Below are 22,428 nucleotides of genomic sequence, written 5' to 3'. Positions count from 1 at the left end.
TTATTTTCTTTTGCTTTTTTTTGTCCATGTTTCACCGATTTTTGAGATTTTAATGTGTTGGTATTTCAAACTGTTTTGACAGCATAATAAAGTAAGTTGAGTATGTCATATACACAGGTATATCATCGATTAAAAAATATACATCTAGGACATCATTGTTATCAATCTAAATTTAGACAAAAATGATATATATTTAACCATTCAAAACTTAATTAACAATTTACATTTTATTGATAAAAATGCTAAGAATTTGCTATAATGATTAATTTTCTCCACCCCAAAAAAATTGTGTGATACTGCTTGCTTTAGATATTGACCACCATAAATTTCACAAATTTTCAAATAGATGGTTATAAGGCAGTCACTTAACTGCCATTTTGCTTTCATTACAAATACAGTAAAAAATTTTTATCTCAAAGTCTTTGGAATTGTAGGGTCTCAGGTTTAAGGGAGTTTGAAGGTTTATTTGTGAAGTTTGGTTGGGGTCGACAAATTACTTCAAATCAGACGAGGTCTTTGAGATAAGAAAGTTGACTGTATTTGAGTTTTCGATGTTTATATGTTTTTTATGACTGGTTGATTTTTTTTCTCTATTAAATCTAGACTCACACGGTTAATGTTTCATGGACTTTGCTTTCGCAGAATTCATCATGTTGTGTAAAGGGTTATAGAACTATCAATCATTGACACCTCACAATAACATGTAGTAGAGGTTCGTCTTTTATTGAAAAAGCAGTTGATAACAAATTACATTTTTATATCGTTTATTTTTTGTCTAAAGGCCACCATTATACCATAAATTTGTGTACATATAAAAATACTACATTTATATGCAACACAATTACTGACCTTGACAAGGGTTGCTGACCTTGAACTTTCATGCATTTTTTTTTACCTATGGTAACGGTATGATGTATTTAATAACATGTATGAGGTGCATTCGTATTTATAAAATAATGTCTATGTTTTGAAGTGACACTTGCATGTTGTGAACCAATTCTGTCCAAAATTTTCATGTTATGCAAACTATTTTGATCTTCTGATACCAATATCAGTTTTAAAATCACTGTCTTTCAGTGTAATATAATCATTTTCTGAATCATAGAATTTTTGGATTTATAATATTTGTGTTCAGTTTTTATACACAATTTGGAATGATCACATTTGACACTTAAATATCTTTTACAGATGAAAGTTATTTTTTTATCATCATTGAATGTACTTAATTGTTTAAATGTCTTTAATGCTATCGAAAAAGTTAATTGTGTGGCAAGTCTTGTGCTCTCATGTACTTACTCGTAATTACTTGTCACTCAGCTTCTCGTAAATAATTTCACAAAAATTGTACATGTAACCAGGAACTTATTAACCACACAGTGTGTGCAGTGCAGTAGGACTGTTGTTATTGAAATGTGAAATTTCAGCAGTATTACTGTTGGAACAAACATGCACTTAATAGAATTCACTTCTGTGAAGATGAATATCAGAATATAATTTATTAAACTAAAACATTAAAATGTTTACTTACTGAAAAATCATTAATTTTTGTGGGGGACTTATTTTAATCAAATTTGTGGGTCTCTAAATCCTCAAATTTATATATGTCCACAAAATGATAAAAAGTTGGATTAAAATACGAGTAAATTTTGTGATCAAGAGTTATCCCGGAAATCAAATGCCAATGAAATGTATATTTTAGGAAACCATGAAATTTGAATCCCAGGAAAAATGTATGGTTTGACAGCAACTGATTGCCAACTTCTGTAATGAAAAATTGATGCCGAGACCCCACGATATATTCTAATGAAAGTTGATTGTGTTACAGTTCAGGGTGATGTGGAGTATGAAGTTTTGTGGTAATCATCATGCCTGGTTATATTAACACAGAGGGTAGTAATATGGTTATAAAGCTGACATTTTAAAAAATTATGAATATTATCATGGCAATCGTCATCTTGATACTTTCTGCTTCTAGAACACCTGGTCTTTTGTTTATACATATTTTTTTATGTTTATGCGTAAACATTTTATTTTGAAATGGTTGTAGTAATTCTGAATTGATGTGATTTTTCTCTGCTATCAATGATATTACAGGATTCACCAAGGAATTACTGCTTGTTGAACAAGTTAAATTAGTAATCTTATTTGTCTCATTGATTTCACATATTTACATAATATTAAAGCCTGGAGAAGTAAATACTTGGGTATCTTGTGTCCAACTTCACAGTCTGTTATGACGTATAATTTTGTGCCACTTTTCCTCCTTGATTTCTTTACTTGTCATGTCAGTATAACAGAAAATAATGACTGATTTTTGGCTAAAATTTAAATGCTGTTCTAGGTTCTAGCTGTTGTCCAAGAAGGTTTATTTGAATTATTTCTAATTTTAAACTAAATTAATGTTTAGAATTGTGTATTCATTTTTCTAGATCTACATTTTCATGGGAATTTATCGGTTAAAAACGTTTTGAACATACTCTGTAAGATGAAACTGATCTTGTTCTTGCCTAATTGCAACTCGTCAGTTTTTTTTTGCTCAGAAGGTTATGTTTAGTAGAAGGTCAAGCTTGGTCTTCATTGTTAACTGTTGATGGTTGAGGTACTGTTAACTCAACATGTATAGCCTAGTCATTTGTGTATTATAAACATTTTAAACAAATCTGTGATATCAAATAAAAGTTTATGTATGGACTGAAACTTTAGGTAGTTTGGTATGTACAGTGGTATATATATAACTTATTAAAACAGACCTTGTCTTGTTAGTTTTACCGATGTTTACGGTCAGTTCTTATATTTTATTGACCTATTTTTATGTGGACAGTTATTGAGACAAATTTTAACATGTTGGTCAGCTTCAAATTTAATATATTTCAGTATAGCTTTATTTAATGGGTCAACCCTGAGAACATTACTTGCACACAAACAGAAATATATGATATAGCTTGTTGTTATTACCTCTGGCACGTGTTTAAAACGGGAAATAATCAACACTTTTACATCAAAATCTGATGCATACCAAGAAATCCTTCCATGTGGTGGATTTTTTAAAAATTTATTTGTGATCAGGTTATATAAAAATCCCTTAACCAATTGATGAAACATTTCTAAATTTCCATTACAAATTCTACTTTGTCTTGTGTCTTGTAAACCATACACAGAACTGTACATCAGTTATCCTGGTATGTTTCTATAATTTGATTTAGATTTTTACTGCACATTGTCTAAACCTATCACAAAAAGCGATGAAACTGATTAAATGATGGGGAAAAATCCTTTTAATGTTTGAAAGATATGGAATTAAACAGGTATTGTGGCTGATCCTAGCATTAAAGTGGGCGACTAATGATAGGTCACCCTGTCATGTCAATCAGCCATATTCAGAACACAGTTTGCAGTCGCTTATATGACAGGTCAGTCAGATACGTGTGGTGAGGGGTGACGCATTAATAATTACAGCTACTGATCCATCATACTAGTGAAAAAGATTGTGAAAAATCTGTTCTTTAACAGAATGAAATGGTTGCCCCCTAATTGTTATGATATTTAAATCTATTTTGATATATGTACAGTGTTATTGAAAGGTTTTCGTTAGTGCTATGTAATTAAAGATCATTAACCCTCCAGCAATTGAAGTGTTTTTCTTTATTCACCAGAGAATTCGGGCAGTCAGTCTGTCCATATCTGTTCATCACGCTGTTTCACCCTACATACAAAACATTTGACAACTTGTCACATCTGTCAAGAGAAAGGGTAGGTTATAACATTTGTCTCATTTGGGTTATAACTTACTACATATACTAGATCCAATATTTAAATTGTTGGACCCAAAGTTTTTTTTCATCAACACTTCGGCTTCACAAGTTCAAACCAAGAAGAAGCACAACTTCGAGTGGTTGTCATCCCCATTATATTCGATAATATGAAATCTCTCAGTGTAGTATGAATGAAGTCTGTACAAAACTCACGGTCCTTTCACTAAACAAATCTTTTGTTCATAATCACCTCATTTGAATTTGAGTGAAGATTGTGTTGACTTTCTGGTGTCTTCTTTGTTGGTTTACTTACGAGGTAGATATGAAATGTCATTAAATTTAATGGTTTGATAATTACATTTTAGCACGTAAATGTACTATTGTTTAGAGTCTTCAAAAAATTAACTGCCATATTGGGTCATACATTGCATTCCTTCATCATTTTTTTAACATGATTTAGCAATTTTCTCAAAATGAGAAATTTCATAGACCGTTATTAACACAGTACCCTTTCACTTGATGACAATGGACCTAACTCATTGGTTTCCAAATCCATGAAGCATTCCTGAAATATTGTCATATTGATTTTAATTGTGGTGAAACGGGGGTACATGGTTGATAACGGGGACATATTACTTTCACATTATCTTAATTCTGCTGAATAAACACGATAAATCTCGTATAACAGAAAGCAGATAACCACTTATGGAATTATTACCGAATCGTACAGCACCATTACATTTTAGTGGCTCCAATAATTTGTGATGAAAACAAGCAATCGAGAAATTTGACAAACTCTTATGATTCAAGCACGTTGCCGGATATGACGTTTCACGTGGCCTTTACAGTTGTTGAAGTAAGACTTAGTAAGTAAATACTTAGTGTTACTCTGTCAGATCCACTGACAGAAGCTCTAATAGCGTCGTAAGTAGTCACCATGTCTGGAGTTTGTCGTCACTTCAAAAATCATCTAAATATCTCGTGTTGGTCCATCAGGCTTCTTCCGGTAGGATTAACTTCCTGGTAAATTACGATCGGTCACACGTGTAGAAAAAGTAGCACTCTATTTTTAGAATAGATGTAAATAAACATGTAGGCACCAACTGCATTTTGTCTATGTTGGTTCTGTTATAATACTAGTAATCTGTCTGTGTAAACTTATTTTTGTGTTCTAGATAAATTCCAACGTCAGGCCAGAGGTGTGAAAGAGATATTTACAATCTAATTACATTACAATAAAGAATACAGGTTGATAGGATTTAATCAGGGATGTTGATTAGTTTTAACATCCAATTCTGATACCGACTCTCCTTAGTGTCTAAACTAGTCAACATCCAATTCTGATGACGACACTCCTTAGTGTCTAAACTGGTCAACATTCAATTCTGATGACGACACTCCTTAGTGTCTAAATTAATCGACATCTAATGCTGATTCTGATGACGACTCTCCTTAGTGTCTAAACTAGTCAACATTCAATTCTAATGCCGACAATCCTAAGTGTCTAAACTGTCGACATCCAATTCTGATGCCGACACTCCTTAGTGTCTAAACTGTCAACATCCAATTCTGATGCCGACACTCCTTAGTGTCTAAACTAGTCAACATCCAATTCTGATGACGACACTCCTTAGTGTCTAAACTGGTCAACATCCAATTCTGATGACGACACTCCTTAGTGTCTAAACTGGTCAACATCCAATTCTGATGACGACACTCCTTAGTGTCTAAACTGGTCAACATCCAATTCTGATGACGACACTCCTTAGTGTCTAAACTAGTCAACATTCAATTCTGATGACGAAACTCCTTAGTGTCTAAACTGGTCTACCTCCAATTCTAATGCCGACACTCCTGAGAGTTTAAACTGGTCGACATCCAATTCTGATGCCGACACTCCTTAGTGTCTAAACTAGTCGACATCCAATTCTGATGTCGATTCTTAGTGTCTAAACTGGTCGACATCCAATTCTAATGCCGACACTCCTTAGTGTCTAAACTAGTCAACATTCAATTCTAATGCCGACTCTTCTTAGTGTCTCCTTAGTGTCTAAATGGTCAACATCCAATTCTGATGTGTCCGACACTCTGATGTCTTAGTGTCCAATTCTAAACACTAAACTGGTCGACATCCAATTCTAATGCCAATTCTGTCTAATGCATTCGGCACTCTAAACTGGTCGACATCCAATTCTGATGCCGACACTCCTTAGTGTCTAAACTAGTCGACATCCAATTCTAATGCCGACACTCCTTAGTGTCTAAACTAGTCGACATCCAATTCTGATGACGACACTCCTTAATTCTGATGCCGACACTCCTTAGTGTCTAAACTAGTCGACATCCAATTCTGATGACGACACTCCTAAGTGTCTAAACTGTCGACATCCAATTCTGATGCCGACACTCATTAGTGTCTAAACTGTCAACATCCAATTCTGATGCCGACACTCCTTAGTGTCTAAACTAGTCGACATCCAATTCTGATGACGACACTCCTAAGTGTCTAAACTGTCGACATCCAATTCTGATGCCGACACTCCAATTCTGATGTCACACTCCTTAGTGTCTAAACTAGTCGACATCCAATTCTGATGACGACACTCCTTAGTGTCTAAACTAGTCGACATCCAATTCTGATGCCGACACTCCTTAGTGTCTAAACTAGTCGACATCCAATTCTGATGCCGACACTCCTTAGTGTCTAAACTAGTCGACATCCAATTCTAATGCCGACACTCCTTAGTGTCTAAACTAGTCGACATCCAATTCTGATGCCGACACTCCTTAGTGTCTAAACTGGTCGACATCCAATTCTAATGCCGACACTCCTTAGTGTCTAAACTAGTCAACATTCAATTCTAATGCCGACTCTTCTTAGTGTGTAAACTAGTCGACATCCAATTCTGATGACGACACTCAGTGGAGTCTCGTCTAGTCGACATCCAATTCTGATGCCGACACTCCTTACATCCATCCAATTCTAATGCCGACACTCCTTAGTGTCTAAACTGGTCGACATCCAATTTTGATGCCGACACTCATTAGTGTCTAAACTGTCAACATCCAATTCTGATGCCGACACTCCTTAGTGTCTAAACTAGTCGACATCCAATTCTGATGCCGACACTCCTTAGTGTCTAAACTAGTCGACATCCAATTCTGATGCCGACACTCCTTAGTGTCTAAACTGTCGACATCCAATTCTGATGCCGACACTCCTTAGTGTCTAAACTAGTCGACATCCAATTCTGATGACGACATCCAATTCTGATGCCGACTCTCTTAGTGTCTAAACTGTCGACATCCAATTCTCCAATTCTGATGCCGACACTCCTTAGTGTCTAAACTAGTCGACATCCAATTCTGATGCCGACACTCCTTAGTGTCTAAACTAGTCAACATCCAATTCTGATGCCGACACTCCTTAGTGTCTAAACTAGTCGACATCCAATTCTGACCTCCAATCTCTGTCGATGCCGACACTCCTTAGTGTCTAAACTAGTCGACATCCAATTCTGATGCCGACGACTAAACTCCATCCAATTCTGATGCCGACACTTTTGATGCCTTAGTGTGTAAACTAGTCTCCTTAGTGTGTGTAAACTAGTCAACATCCAATTCTGATGCCGACACTCCTTAGTGTCTAAACTAGTCAATATCCAATTCTAATGCCGACACTCTTTAGTGTCTAAACTGGTCGACATCCAATTCTGATGACGACACTCCTTAGTGTCTAAACTAGTCGACATCCAATTCTGATGCCGACACTCCTTAGTGTCTAAACTAGTCGACATCCAATTCTGATGCCGACACTCCTTAGTGTGTAAACTAGTCGACATCCAATTCTGATGCCGACACTCCTTAGTGTCTAAACTAGTCGACATCCAATTCTGATGCCGACACTCCTTAGTGTCTAAACTAGTCAACATCCAATTCTGATGTCATCCAATTCTGATGTCGACTCTCTTAGTGTCGACATCCAATTCTAATGCCGACACTCCTTAGTGTGTAAACTAGTCGACATCCAATTCTAATGCCGACACTCCTTAGTGTCTAAACTAGTCGACATCCAATTCTGATGACGACACTCCTTAGTGTCTAAACTGGTCGACATCCAATTCTGATGACGACACTCCTTAGTGTCTAAACTAGTCAACATCCAATTCTAATGCCGACACTCCTTAGTGTCTAAACTAGTCGACATCCAATTCTAATGCCGACACTCCTTAATGTCTAAACTAGTCGACATCCAATTCTGATGACGACACTCCCTAGTGTCTAAACTAGTCGACATCCAATTCTGATGACGACACTCCTTAGTGTCTAAACTGGTCGACATCCAATTCTAATGCCGACACTCCCTAGTGTCTACACTAGTCGACATCCAATTCTGATGTCGACTCTTCTTAGTGTCTAAACTAGTCGACATCCAATTCTGATGTCGACTCTTCTTAGTGTCTAAACTAGTCGACATCTAATTTTGATGACGACACTCCTAAGTGTCTAAACTGTCGACATCCAATTCTGATGCCGACACTCCTTAGTATCTAAACTAGTCAACATCCAATTCTGATGCCGACACTCCTTAGTATCTAAACTGTCGACATCCAATTCTGATGACGACACTCCTTAGTGTCTAAACTAGTCGACATCCAATTCTGATGACGACACTCCTTAGTGTCTAAACTAATAAACACACTTGATTAAAGCCGATCAACCCAACCAGATGTTGCATTTCTCAGTGTTTCAATGTTTCAGGTTCTCATAGGCCACAAGTAGTGTATGCTATAGCCATCTTGGCTAAAAAATATCCTACTATCGACTTTCATTGTCTATTAATGAGCAGCTAAGGAATGTAATTAAGCAATTAAAAATATTGAGAAAATACACAGAGAAAATTTATCGAAAATGTACAGAAATACCAATGTTGACCACTGGTACATGGAAAGATCCCACAGGATGAATGTCGGTAACACTTCTGTATTACAAACGAGGGAAGTATACAACAATGAGGGGAACTAACAGCTATTTCACAACACAGTGGAAATATACTCCATAGAGAAGACATTTATAAACTTGTGTAATGTTATATCATAGAGGAGTATATGGTGATCCTGGATATCATGGCAAAAAGAAACTCTGGGACTCCGTATAAGGAAAGGAGAAATCGTGTAGTCAAGGAGAGGTTTCACACCAACTGGTCCGAGTTTGGTCACCTAAACCTGATGGTTTAGATTAAAGCAACAGATGATAAAATTAAAAAAAAAACAAAAACAGCAAACAAACGATACAAAACCAAAAACTCCCCCCAACCCCCACCCTCTCTCCAAAAAAACACGTTTAATAAAAACACCAACTCCACTGAAAAATTGTATCCATGATAAAAATTTCCGACATTTCAGTTGTGAAACGTGAAAATACTTATAACTTTTTTTTTTTTTGTAAATTATATCCCAGACAGTCAAAGTTTTGTAATTTTTTTCCATTTACCCCAAAGGTGGCCTTTATTATTTTTAATGTATTTGTAATATTTCCTGAAAAAAAAATAATAAAACGTCAGAGAAGACAGGGTTTTTATCATTATTTTTTAAGTAAAACTTTGCGATAGTTAAATGCAAGCTGATGATGATTTGTACGTAACATGTGGAAAGATACAAATACGATGGGGATTTCTAGAAAGTTATTTTAGGTAATGACACAATTTGTAAGTGGGCTTGGGAAACACGTCAGCCGCGGCTGGAAACTGAGTGTGTATTTTTAGATCTGTATGTGTATAAATACGAGAAGACACAGAGAAAGCATACTACAATTTGAGACCACCAGACCGAGACCAAATACACCATGAACGCTGCGCGTGTTGCAACAGAACTAGTGAGACCTGCCACCAAACTTACTCAGAGAACTCTAGTCAGGAATTTACAGTCTATGTAAGTATAACATTATATGTATATAATCTAATAGCATATTTTTTATGGAAACTATGTTCAATAAATGTATATAAGTATTTCATTAACTTCAACATGGCGATATACAGAGGCGTCCTTGATTGAATTATGGTATTCAAAAGTGAAAAAAAATTGATATCGATCTACAAAAAAGATTATCTGATTTGAATGATTTTTCTTTTTATGTCATTAATGTTTCAATACTTTGTACCAGTCACTAACCTCTCATATCAATTACTATTTCATCTTTTAGATGGCTGTAAAGACGGTGATATGAATCTTTATTTATTTTCCATGAAAATAATATTTATTTTGTTTTTTTTAAAGGGCACAACACAATCATCACATCACACCAGCATCGGGGACCCCGCCCCCACCCCCCTCCGCTGGGATGATGAGGGCTTGGCAAACATTGCAGGAGGAAAACTGGGTCACCACTAAAGGTCATTTGACCCCACAACCTCTGGAAACATTCAACCTAACACTAACAGAGAAAAGTATTCTAGGTAGGCATACAAATTATTCTCATAAAAAAGTCAAATATGTCGATTTTAATTTTAAATTAAATTAATTGATTCTTAATGAAGAACGAACATGATTTTATTTTGATGAAAAAAGTTCATGATACCTAAATTTATTTCTGTTTGGCTTATGTATTAATTTCTATTTTTATATCTTATTTTTAGGATCAAGAAACCTTGGAGTTTTCGAGACAAGCTCAAATTCTGAAAATGTTGGATCTAGTGTAAGAGCATTACTGACTGGATTCAAGTTTGATTAAAGTGTCCTTCCAGAGAAAACAGAAACTTGATTGAACGTGTAAAAATGGCGAAGAATTAGCGAAACATGTATAACTGGAGATGAATTAGTGACGATTTTGATAGGTTGTGTGATAAATCTGCAAGTACAGCTTTGTGTCATATACATCATTTTGTGTACTTGGGTGTAAATTAAAGTAAGTCTATAGTTTTGACTGAGTGAGCTTTATCACCAATATTATGTGGCATTGAATGTAAATAATAATAAGTTATAAATAGATATCATGTATTATGTTGTAACGAGAGAACAATGTTGTAAGTTGTGAAATTATATAAGTATAATGTATCATTTTGTAACGAGAGAATATTGTTGTAAGTTGTGAAATTATATAAGTATAATGTTTACGGTTGTAACGAGAGAACATTGTTGTAAAATTTGTGATTAATAATTAATTTGACCATGGGTTCATGGTTGTGCCTTTTTGTCAGGTAAATTATGAAAATTGCAAATCAAGAATAAAATACGATCAAATAATTATCAGAGTCGCTTGTTGTTGTTTACATGAAGGAGATATCGTATTGACGGAATCAGCTGAATGTTGTTTTTGTTTACATGGAAAATGACGTTTTAAAATCACGAAAATTCAAGCGTTTTATGCATGGTTGGATTCAAAAGTAATTATTTTTATTAATTTGAGAGAAAAAATGTATTAATTGCTTGTTTGAAGATCTAACATCATTTCTTTAGCCAAGAAAATGAAAATGTGTATCTTTTCACGGATTTACCCACTATAAAGAAAAAATACCCCAGAAAGCATAGAAAGATGGAGAGTTGCTGTGCTGATAGATATGTGTTATTCGTTTAACACAGGGACTATCAAAACATAAGTGTTTTGTACATCATACGACGGAAATTATAGCTTCCGGTCGGGAAACCAGTACGGAACGTCTACTTGTCAATAACTATTACAGATGTGAAATAACACCAACTTTTACAAACAACATGATATCACCATGACATCACCATGACACACCACCACTCAATATTTGTGATATAATATTGAAAATTTAGATATAAGTGATTCTACACATACTACAAGGCACAGTGGCTCGGTTTCGGGATTTGGGTAATGTTCGATATTAGTTGATAACAACAACTACACTGAAATCCCAGTATCTATACAAGTTCCGAAATTTCATAAAAATTGAGGTATGTTGTACACATCCATATCACCACTTCACTAGAATTTTAGTTTTGGGTAGATTAACTTATCTCTTACATTGCTCAAAATCTCTCCCCCCCCCCACCACTCCCCGCGCTGTGTTAAAGAGATGATACTTTACAAATGTGGTAGAAATGTAACTTTCATTCATTCCTTTCTTTATTTCCATTAAATTCTTCAAATCTAAAGAGTTATAAATGATTAAAAAAAACAAGTTACCGAGGTACAAACAGCTATATGTTAACCAAGAAAATAGGTAAAGTGAATTAGATATAAAACATGATGTACAAAGGATAGTTAAAACACTACAGAACGACAGAAAGCACGTGTGTAAAGAGGACATGTTGAATTAACGTTAGTTTGCTTGTTGGTTCCGTTGTTGTATACTTTGTTCTCATTTGAGAACGTGACATTACTGTTTTCCTTGTCCTTTTTCAGGGGTCTCCGTGTAAATTATTCTTTTTTTCATATCTTGCACTTGTGCTATTTTATTAAAGTTTAAATTGTGATTATGTTGACATAATGGGATTTTCTGATTGTTTTGACCATGATAAAATATATAGAAGACCGATGACTTTTATGTTTAATAAACAATCTCGTCAATTAACATAAATTAACGTTTAATTAACGAGCTAACTTGAAGAAGATACAATACACACGGTAAATAATGTACATGTGATTTAGGAAGATGAATTACACACAATAGATAATGTGCCTGTGATTAAGGAATATAAACTACACACAGTTAATAAAGTAACACTAGTGTCTGTTATTTTTATTTATGATTACAAGCACTTACACATTGTAAATATTCTGTTTATTATGAATGGAATAAATACATTAAAACAACACACATAAAAACAACTTAACGCCCATTTAGAATTGCAATAAAACAAGTCTCGGCATCCCAATCTCAATGTAGATCTATATTAAGGCTGGGAATCCCAATCTCTATGTAGTGTAGATCTATATTAAATACAGGGAATCCCAATTTCTATGTAGATCTATATTAAGTACAGGGAATCCCAATTTCTATGTAGATCTATATTAAGAACAGGGAATCCATTCCAGAATGTTGTTGATAGTATTAACGAATTAACGGGAAATCCCCTGGTTACCATATTATCAATGTTTGTATGTACCAATAGATTTATGTTGATCTAAAACAACAATAGACACTAAGACATATTAAATATAGATTTGAACAATTTGATTGATTGAAATTATATCGCTATTTTTTTTTATGAAATTATATAACAGATAGAACTTTTCCTATCATAGCAAGAACAACACCAAGAAAAAAAAGATGAATTAAAGATAGCCAGCCAAATATTACATAATTATATTTTACCGGTGAAGTTAACACTTGGATTCTATAATTACACGTATAACTAACTGAAATAAAATCAAAACAATGATTGCTAAGGATTGTGTGTCCTGAAAATAACTTATTGCTACAAAATTACTTTCCAGGCTAAATCAGAGCTTCCATTCTTCTGAACCCCTCGGAATACATTATTGATCAAGACTGACTTTCCAGACTAAATCAGAGCTTCCATCCTTCTGAACCCCTCAGAATACATTATTGATCAAGACTTGACTACCCAGACTAAATTAGAGCTTCCATTCTTCTGAACCCCTCGGAATACATTATTGATCAAGACTTGACTACCCAGACTAAATTAGAGCTTCCATTCTTCTGAACCCCTCGGAATACATTATTGATAGAGACTTGACTACCCAGACTAAATCAGCGTTTCCATCCTTCTGAACCCCTCGGAATACATTATTGATAGACTTGACTACCCAGACTAAATCAACTTCCATCCTTCTGAACCCCTCGGAATACATTGTTGATAGAGACTTGACTACTTAGACTAAATAAGAGATTCCATCCGTCTGAATCCACAAAATAGTTTTTTTTATTCTAAAAAAAGCTCCACTGAAACACCAATTTTTAAAGCGACTACATGTATAATGTTAAAAAAAACCACTACGATAAAACGATATAAAACGTTATAAAACGTTCTATTTTCCAATAGTATGTTACAAAACTAAGACTTTCTGTTTACTAAAATTAAAAGTCACTGCAACTATTTTCTTATTGATATCTAATAAATAAAGAATGTAAACATTGCCGTCCTGATCTAATTCATACATTACCGTTCGTAACCCTGATGCTGCGCATGCGTATATGCCTAGAAAGAAGCAATATGGCGAACGCAAATACGAAAAGGCGACGAGGACCTAAAAGTTACCTTACAGAAAGTGCCAGGAAGCGTAAGAGGAAGGAGTCAGACCAGAAAAGAAGACAGGCAAGAATCTATATGACATATGCGTTTGTTTACCTCGTAATCCATTTTTTCTTTGCGACGGATGTAAATGACTTCGTCACGTGACAAGCCATGTGACCCACTCGGCTTCCTTCGTAATAAACCGAGCGTGAACATGTTTATAAACAATAGGTAAGATAAACAATGTTCCGACGCCGATAATATGTACAAAACAACAAATTTGACGTTATAGGCGCATGTATCGCTTTATTATGGACATATTTTATTATTCATAAGCCGAATTCTCCATTTCCCGATGTTGAAATCTAAGGCAATAACCGCTTTAATGTACTTGTTTTCATAACCATTTATGTCGGAAAATGAGCAATGAATTATTTTTGAACTGAAAATGTTGTTAATCAGATCTTCTTTTCATCGTTAATTGAAATAATTTGATTTAAACAGCATCTGATGTCCATGCAAAATTAGTTCATTTTTCTTTGTCTCAAAGGGTAGGTCATTTGCTTTTGATTTGAACTGTGAGTAATCTAAATTTAGAATGGGGACCCCTTCCAAAAATAGGTTCTACAGATTATAGAAAAAAACCCTATCTGCGAAGTTACATATAAATAGATACATATTAACATGTGATATTTCTTACACCTTTGCACCATTTGATATGAGCATTATTATAATATTTTGCCTCCTACAATATTTATAAAAATGTACTATCGCGTTGATTAGAAACAAAAATGAGAGAGTATCAGCTTTTTAGCAGAGACAGTCATTCGCTGATTCACACACATAGAATCTATTTATAGACAAAAATTTCCCAGTGTTTGGCGGAATAAGTGTATTGCTTTTAGGAGTAAGCTACACACTCTCCTCAGCACCAACAGATATCATTTCGACTGAGAACCAACTGACTGAACCACTGTTAGGATTTATATTTTCGCATAATGAGCACACAACGAGTTGCCAGTAGACTTTTTCAGAAAGTTTCCATGCCTAAACAACACAGCACAATTAGTGTACGAACGATGTAAGTATACAGTTAATCTTAAGTTTATCTGTGACTTCGTTTCCATGACAACGTAGCTTTTTCATACCGACGTTTTTTATATGAGGATTTGGTGTAACTTTTTATTTCTATTTTGCTCGTGTATGTTGAAGTTGTATTAAATAATCTGTGCGCGTGGTCCTAGGGTACAATCAGGATTGTACTAAACACTACACATTTGTCACACAATTGTAATGTATCGACCATGTTGTCCGTTTGGTACTCTATAAGAGTCGATTTATTATCCTGTATGCAACTGAAATGAAATCCGCCAAATCATTTAACTAAATATACATCACTCACGTTTTGTCAATTTAAATCAAGAAATTATAGTCATATTATCATTCGAGTGTTATAGTTACAAATTCAGTTCGAGTCATCCGAACTAAAATTACAAATATATAGATTGGAAAAGATCGGGACTTGAAAATTATTTCGACTCAACAGAATTTCGACTCAAGCGATTTCGAGACAACGAGTTTCAACTTTAGTTGTAAGCCAGTATGTATTATTTTTTATCAACAGGGCGCTTGTCAATTACCCCGTCGAGGCCGCGCCCCCCTCTTCAGGGATGATGAACGCGTGGCGAACATTACAACAGGACAGTTGGGTCACCACTCAAGGTCATGCGAAACCACAAATATTGGATACGTTCAGCCAGTTCAGCACATGTGGGAAAAGTGTTCTAGGTAGGTTATATCATACTGATGTCAAGTTCGACATTCACTCATAATAAATATTACAGCTTAAGACTATACAGCACATAAAACGGTCAAAGAATGCTTAAGTAAATCACAATCTGTCGTTTTAGCGTGAAATCGATAAAAAAATGTAATTTTTACATCAAGTCGAAAAAAGAGGAAAGAAATCGGGAAAAAATCTCATTTTAACATAAAATCGATAAAAAATCAGAATTTAGCATAAAATCGACAATAAAATGTCAATTTTTCATAAAATCGATAAAAAATCTCAATTTAACATATAATTCATAGTCATATAAAACGGTGCAGTCTGTAACTGGTGAAGCCAACATACATACATGTTAACAATCAGAGGTTGATCAGACAAAAGAAACTTCAACATTACCAAGCTCATGTAATCAAACAAAAATAAATATAAATGAATATCACTTTAGTAACGACATCACCACTTACAAATATGCATTCTAGATGGCCACTCTGTATATCTGAGATTTTTTTTTAGATTTCAATTTTTGATTAAGAACGATCTCATTGTTTTATTGGAAAATAACTAAAAATTTTGAATGAATACACGATTAAAAGAATGAGTGAAACAAAATATTTTTATTTACAACTGAGTAAATTTTCGTCTGTTTATTTTTCAGGAACGAGATATCTTGGTGAGCTTGAAAATATTCCTAGTTTTGAGAAAGAGCAATCAATTGTTCAACCAATTTTCAGAAATTTGTCATTTAAATGTGAGACTTTTCTCACAAGAAATTATTTCAGCATTTAGACAACCATTCAATGTCTCTCTGGTATGGCATACCACAGAAGTTATCGCCCCTGACACGCGCCAAAGTCACAGTGTTAAAACTATGATAAAGATATAACGCGTCAACATTGGACGATTAAGACGAGGTACCAATACGGATTACAAGTCGTCGTGAACAGAAAGTGTTCGAATTTTTCAATGATTCGGGCAGCTTTTATATCACAGGTGTTCAAATTCTTTCAAACGCTTGGCCGCTCGAATGGCTGTCAACCCTAATGTGTTCAAACCGTGGCAAACATTTCGATGATTTCGACTTGCTATCGACATCCACAGACTGACGACAGTAAAGGTCAGTGACAACCTCAAACAGTTGTGAATTTAACTAAGGATTTTTATTTTGTTGTCAGCGACTTAACAACGACCACAAGGTGTGGTATGTAGTTGTGGGATTTATACATTGTAGATTGACTGTTTTAACTTCCGTGATGAACTTGGAGTATAGATCCGAGTCAACACTTGTATGAAGCCGTTTGTATAAACACAGTTGTGTATCATGCATTTAAATTAAAAATCTGTTATGTTTTATGTGTATGTTGATGACTTTCGGTTTTTTCACCCGGTGTATGTTGATGACGTTCGGTTTTATGTGTATGTTGAATGACATTCGGTTTTATGTGTATGTTGATGACATTCGGTTTTATGTGTATGTTGATGACGTTCGTTTTTATGTGTATGTTGATGACGTCGTTCGGTTTTATGTGTATGTTGATGACGTCGTTCGGTTTTATATGTATGTTGATGACGTTCGGTTTTTATGTGTATGTTGATGACGTTACATGTCTGTTACTTTTTCTGTTGTGATGTTTAGTTAAGTTTAAATGTTGTTTTCAGTTACGATTTTTCAAGGCAAATATACAGCTATGAAAAATTGTGTAGTGATTCATCAAATTTAGAATTGTGAAAAATTTGCATAAATGATACATATATTAAAAAAATAAAAATAAATTTTACTTGTTTTAATAGATTTGTTTTTTTGGGTACTCTAAACCAATGAATTCATATGTACATGGACCGTTCACATCAGTATATGTAGCTTCATTGGGCTATATCTATTCACGAAATCAAGTAACTATGAAAAAGTGATTTTTTGATAAACCACGAAAATCGAACCTCGCGAACATATTTGATTCCACAGTATGTTAGGAACATTTCCAAGTTTAAGCCAATAAGTTTTGACCACACCCTTGTAAAATGATTACGTATAGAAACAAAATGTTTAATGAGATATCTTTATACCACCAGAAAATTCAGGACGATTTGAATTGTGGGCATTTTTTTTTCTTTATTTATTATGGAACGTTTTTAGTTTTAATGGCTACTCTACCCCATTTCCATTTTGTAAGGGAGAGGATTTGATATTCGCCACCTTCACCTTATACTGTAAAATTTTTGATTTTCGTGGTGTTTTTTTTTTTTTTTTTTCTCGAAAAGACGAGATTTTACGATAATGTGAGCTATGGAATGTCATATCATTCTCTGTTAACTAGTTATTCCAGAGTTTCACTGAGGAGTTTTATTTATCCTTTTTAGTCCATTTTGACTGGAAATTCGCCAATCATGTAGGGATACAATTTTTTTCTCCCTTTAAAACTGTTACTGCAAGCAACTGAATCTTGTATTTGAGTCTACGTCAAGAAAACCTCAGTGACCTAATCAATCGTACTTTTTGTTTCCGCGCAAATTATTCTTCCGTGTGAATACTTTTGATATTAAGTTTCATTCTGAATCAGAATCGATGACAATTTTTGATAATTACTATGGGGATGAGATAATCGCCAGAAACAGATCACGTGTTGATCACGTGTCAATATATTTTGTTGTTCCATTGATTTCTGTCAAGCTTAATATACTTTATTTTATGAAAGCTTGAATGATGATATAATTTTCGAGATCCGTTAGTTATTTGGAAATATTCTAACATTGTTTTTGATAATTTACCAAACTGCTAATATCCAAACTTACTAAACAACTGAAAAAAGCAAATTATAGAAATTCATATACTCGATTAAGTCTTAAAAAGATTTGTGTTTCAGTTCTTCATTCCAATTAATGAATATACTACCGGTATTCGTAAGCTCCATACAGCTCGGAGCTGATGATAGATAGTCCTGTTCTGTCTGGCTCGGAGCTGATGATAGATAGTCCTGTTCTGTCTGGCTCGGAGTTGATGGTAGATAGTCCTGTTCTGTCTCTCTCGGAGTTGATGGTAGATAGTCCTGTTCTGTCTGGCTCGGAGCTGATGGTAGATAGTCCTGTTCTGTCTGGCTCGGAGCTGATGATAGATAGTCCTGTTCTGTCTGGCTCGGAGCTGATGGTAGATAGTCCTGTTCTGTCTGGCTCGGAGATGGTAGATAGTCCTGTTCCGTCTCTCTCGGAGCTGATGGTAGATAGTCCGGTTCTGTCTGGCTCGGAGCTGATGGTAGATAGTCCTGTCCCGTCTCGCTCGGAACTGATGGTAGATAGTCCTGTTCCGTCTCTCTCGGAGCTGATGATAGATAGTCCGGTTCTGTCTGGCTCGGAGCTGATGGTAGATAGTCCTGTTCCATCTCTCTCGGAGCTGATGGTAGATAGTCCGGTTCTGTCTGGCTCGGAGCTGATGGTAGATAGTCCTGTCCCGTCTCGCTCGGAACTGATGGTAGAAAGTCCGGTTTTGTCTGGCTCAAAGCTGATGGTAGATAGTCCTGTCCCGTCTCGCTCGGAACTGATGGTAGAAAGTCCGGTTCTGTCTGGCTCGAAGCTGATGGTAGAGAGTCCGGTTCTGTCTCGCTCGGAGTTGATGGTAGAAAGTCCAGTTCTGTCTGGCTCGGAGTTGATGGTAGAAAGTCCGGTTCTGTGTGGCTCGGAGCTGATGGTAGATAGTCCGGTTCTGTCTCGCTCGGAGTTGATGGTAGAAAGTCCAGTTCTGTCTGGCTCGGAGTTGATAGTAGAAAGTCCGGTTCTGTGTGGCACGGAGTTGATGGTAGAAAGTCCGGTTCTGTCTAGCTCGAAGCTGATGGTAGATAGTCCGGTTCTGTCTCGCTCGGAGTTGATGGTAGAAAGTCCAGTTCTGTCTGGCTCGGAGTTGATAGTAGAAAGTCCGGTTCTGTGTGGCTCGGAGTTGATAGTAGAAAGTCCGGTTCTGTGTGGCTCGGAGCTGATGGTAAATAGTCCGACTGACCGCGTTAATTTGCAATGAAGACCCTATCGAGCTGTTTATATATGGATCAGGGTGTATATGGAGAATACAGTCTTTTTCTTCAGCTGATCAAGATTTTACCTAATGTTACTTCGTTAGTATCTTGAAGCTTTGTTCAATAATTCTATAGTTTTGTAATTAATTAACAAATTAGTTCGTCCGTCCATCAGTCCGTATCGCCGTCCGTGTCTGTCCGTTCATTAATTAATTCATTTATTGTGTACACAGTATGATGATTTACCATTACAAATGACAAACAACATGATGGCTCAACGCTACAAATGACACACATATGAAAAAGTCAAGGGGGATCATCATTTTTGACCAATTTTATTCTAAAATGTATTTTAAATCGAGACAGCCTCCTACATATACGACTGTCTCGATTAACCTCCATGCAACGATTTCACAATGTTGATAATTCCCGTACTGATGAATAGTTAAGTAGTTATGCTTGAACAATGTACATTGCTCGTAAATATTGATGATTTATCAAAATGTTATCATGATTCATGCCATATTGAAGTTAGGCGTTTAAGTGCTTTAGATACAAGATTTAATCTTGATTAAGTGTCCCAACTGTAATATCTATTTTAATGTAAAATAAATGATTTTTAACTAAAGCCATAATCTGCCTCATATAATCCAGCTGATTTAACAGAAATATATTGTAAACAATAAAAATTATCTTTCCCATGAAATATTTGAAGTGATGAGATGAGAAACAGAAACACACACACCCACGCCATCCCCCACACACAATTATCTCGCTAATACAAAAATCAAGAGAGTTTTCACTTTTCCGATAGAATAATAATCCCGTCCTTACTTATTATCATGTTATAATAAAAAATGTATTACTTGAAAATATTAAGGCAACCAATTTATGTCTATTTTCTATCCCGCCCCTAGTTTCAATAGTTTCAAGAGAACTCGGTATTGCCGTTATTGCTCCAACTATTGACATTAAACTATAAAAACACCACGGGTGTTCCAACTTGTGTTTTTCGACACAATCATTCTTTTAAATGCCCTGTTAGCTAAACGTGTGTCTTCGTTTGCTGTCCATTATCTTCTATCTTAATAGAAGGACGAAACAACTGCATGGTTCATTTTGATCTACGTGAAATGTTTATATTGATAAACTTTTAATGAAAAATACTAATTTCTCTGTACAATATTGTACATTCATTTGTGTAAAATTGTTTTTATTTAACAAATACATCACTTTGTCCCCGTCTGTGAAATTTCCCCTCTCGCAGCAAAGACAAAGACCGACATTTTCCCATATTGTATTCTCACTGTTTGATACATTATTCAATCAATTCGACACGGGGACGTTCATTAGTGTTGTAATAATATCACCACGGCTACACTTTGCTTTGTACGAACATGAAAATGTAAATCTCGCGAAAAAAACCCATAAAACTTGTTGTATCAAATGTAAAATTTATGTACAGTATTTTGAAAATCTCGACTAAACTTGGAAAAATATACACAACGATGACCGAACGTTGTTTCAAAAACAAAAGTAGTTAGATATTTTCTGACATCGGAAATCTCAAAACTGGTATCACTTTGTTACTATATTTAACATTACGTCATTGTACAGAACATCTATAAATAGAATAGGAGTTCCCAAAATGTTTAGGTTCCACTAATACAGAATACAACTTCCCATAAATTTAGGATAGTATCCCAGGGATGAAATAAATTTCCCCAAAAAATTTAAAAAAAAAAAAAAAACTCTTCCAAAACTTCATCAGACTTCCTAAAGATTAAGTATTACGTCAGAAGATTGCTCTCAAATGTCGATTATGTAACAATAATATGACCATACAATTCTAAGACGTATGTTGCTTTCTAACAAAAGGATTTGTCGTAAATATAACCATAGTTGTTTGATCTATGAAAATAATCCCGTAAATTACTACGGAGTTTCCTTTTTATGATAACTGTAACTATAGTTTCTCAAACTATGTGAATTAAACGTTTGTTTTTATTTATTGGTGCTACTAAACAATATATTCCTTTCCTTTGTTGTTCCATTGTTCTCTGACAAAGATGATTGAAGCCTGATTATCCGTTTTAAAACGAACATTATATAATATTCTGACTTGACAAAAAAAACAAAAAAAAATTTGGTGACGTCTTGATGACGTCATCAATCGACATGTGTATCACTGTTAATAAACTTGAATTGAAAGACGTGACTTACTTGGGTTTATTTGTACAATCCTTTCACGTAATACATCGTGGAACTTAATCGATCCAGGGATGATCATTATTTAGATAAAGTCACATCCTTAACAACTGACTCCCGCTCTGATAGCTATACATCTTATCACTATATACTCCTGCTCAACAAAAAATATACAATGAATTTGATTTACTTTGTAAATTAGAACAAAACAGAAATTAAAAATATAAAGTCAATTATTTATAAGCTTTGATTCACGACCTCTTTGCTTGCCAAATGCTATTAAGGTAATATGTTTAGGAAGGGGACTGAAATAATGTGATAACTTCCGCCCAATGAATGATGTTGTGACAATTTATGTTTGTATAAAACTAAACTGAAAATAACCTATAAATAACTGACATTCACTGTGTGTGCGCGTATGTGTGGGAATTTCCAAATCTAAAAATAGTTACTGTTGGTTTTGTTTTATATCGTACGATCTGCCTAGAGGAACGAACAGTTGCTGGAGCACGTTGGTCCAT

At 34.9% G+C, this 22,428-nt stretch overlaps 2 protein-coding genes across 2 annotated transcripts; both read left to right on the top strand.

Moving 5' to 3' along the window:
- The first annotated feature begins 9,576 nt into the window (after positions 1-9,576).
- LOC132565032 (uncharacterized) lies at positions 9,577-10,994 on the top strand. Its single transcript, XM_060229638.1, has 3 exons — positions 9,577-9,682; positions 10,028-10,206; positions 10,387-10,994. Exons 1-3 carry the CDS (start codon positions 9,597-9,599, stop codon positions 10,479-10,481), a joined length of 360 nt encoding a protein of 119 aa, XP_060085621.1. The 5' UTR covers positions 9,577-9,596; the 3' UTR covers positions 10,482-10,994.
- A 3,888-nt stretch (positions 10,995-14,882) lies between these two features.
- On the top strand, positions 14,883-17,292 carry LOC132565034 (uncharacterized). Its single transcript, XM_060229640.1, has 3 exons — positions 14,883-14,996; positions 15,540-15,703; positions 16,360-17,292. Exons 1-3 carry the CDS (start codon positions 14,914-14,916, stop codon positions 16,488-16,490), a joined length of 378 nt encoding a protein of 125 aa, XP_060085623.1. The 5' UTR covers positions 14,883-14,913; the 3' UTR covers positions 16,491-17,292.
- The last annotated feature ends 5,136 nt before the right edge of the window (positions 17,293-22,428 follow it).

This window comes from Ylistrum balloti, unplaced genomic scaffold (genome assembly GCF_031769215.1).
Source record: "Ylistrum balloti isolate Yb309-2 unplaced genomic scaffold, AGI_CSIRO_Ybal_v1 Utg369688, whole genome shotgun sequence".
In the NCBI taxonomy this organism is placed as follows: Eukaryota; Metazoa; Mollusca; class Bivalvia; order Pectinida; family Pectinidae; genus Ylistrum; species Ylistrum balloti.
Note: the sequence above shows the minus strand (reverse complement) of the source record. Positions and strands in the feature narration are given on the sequence as shown.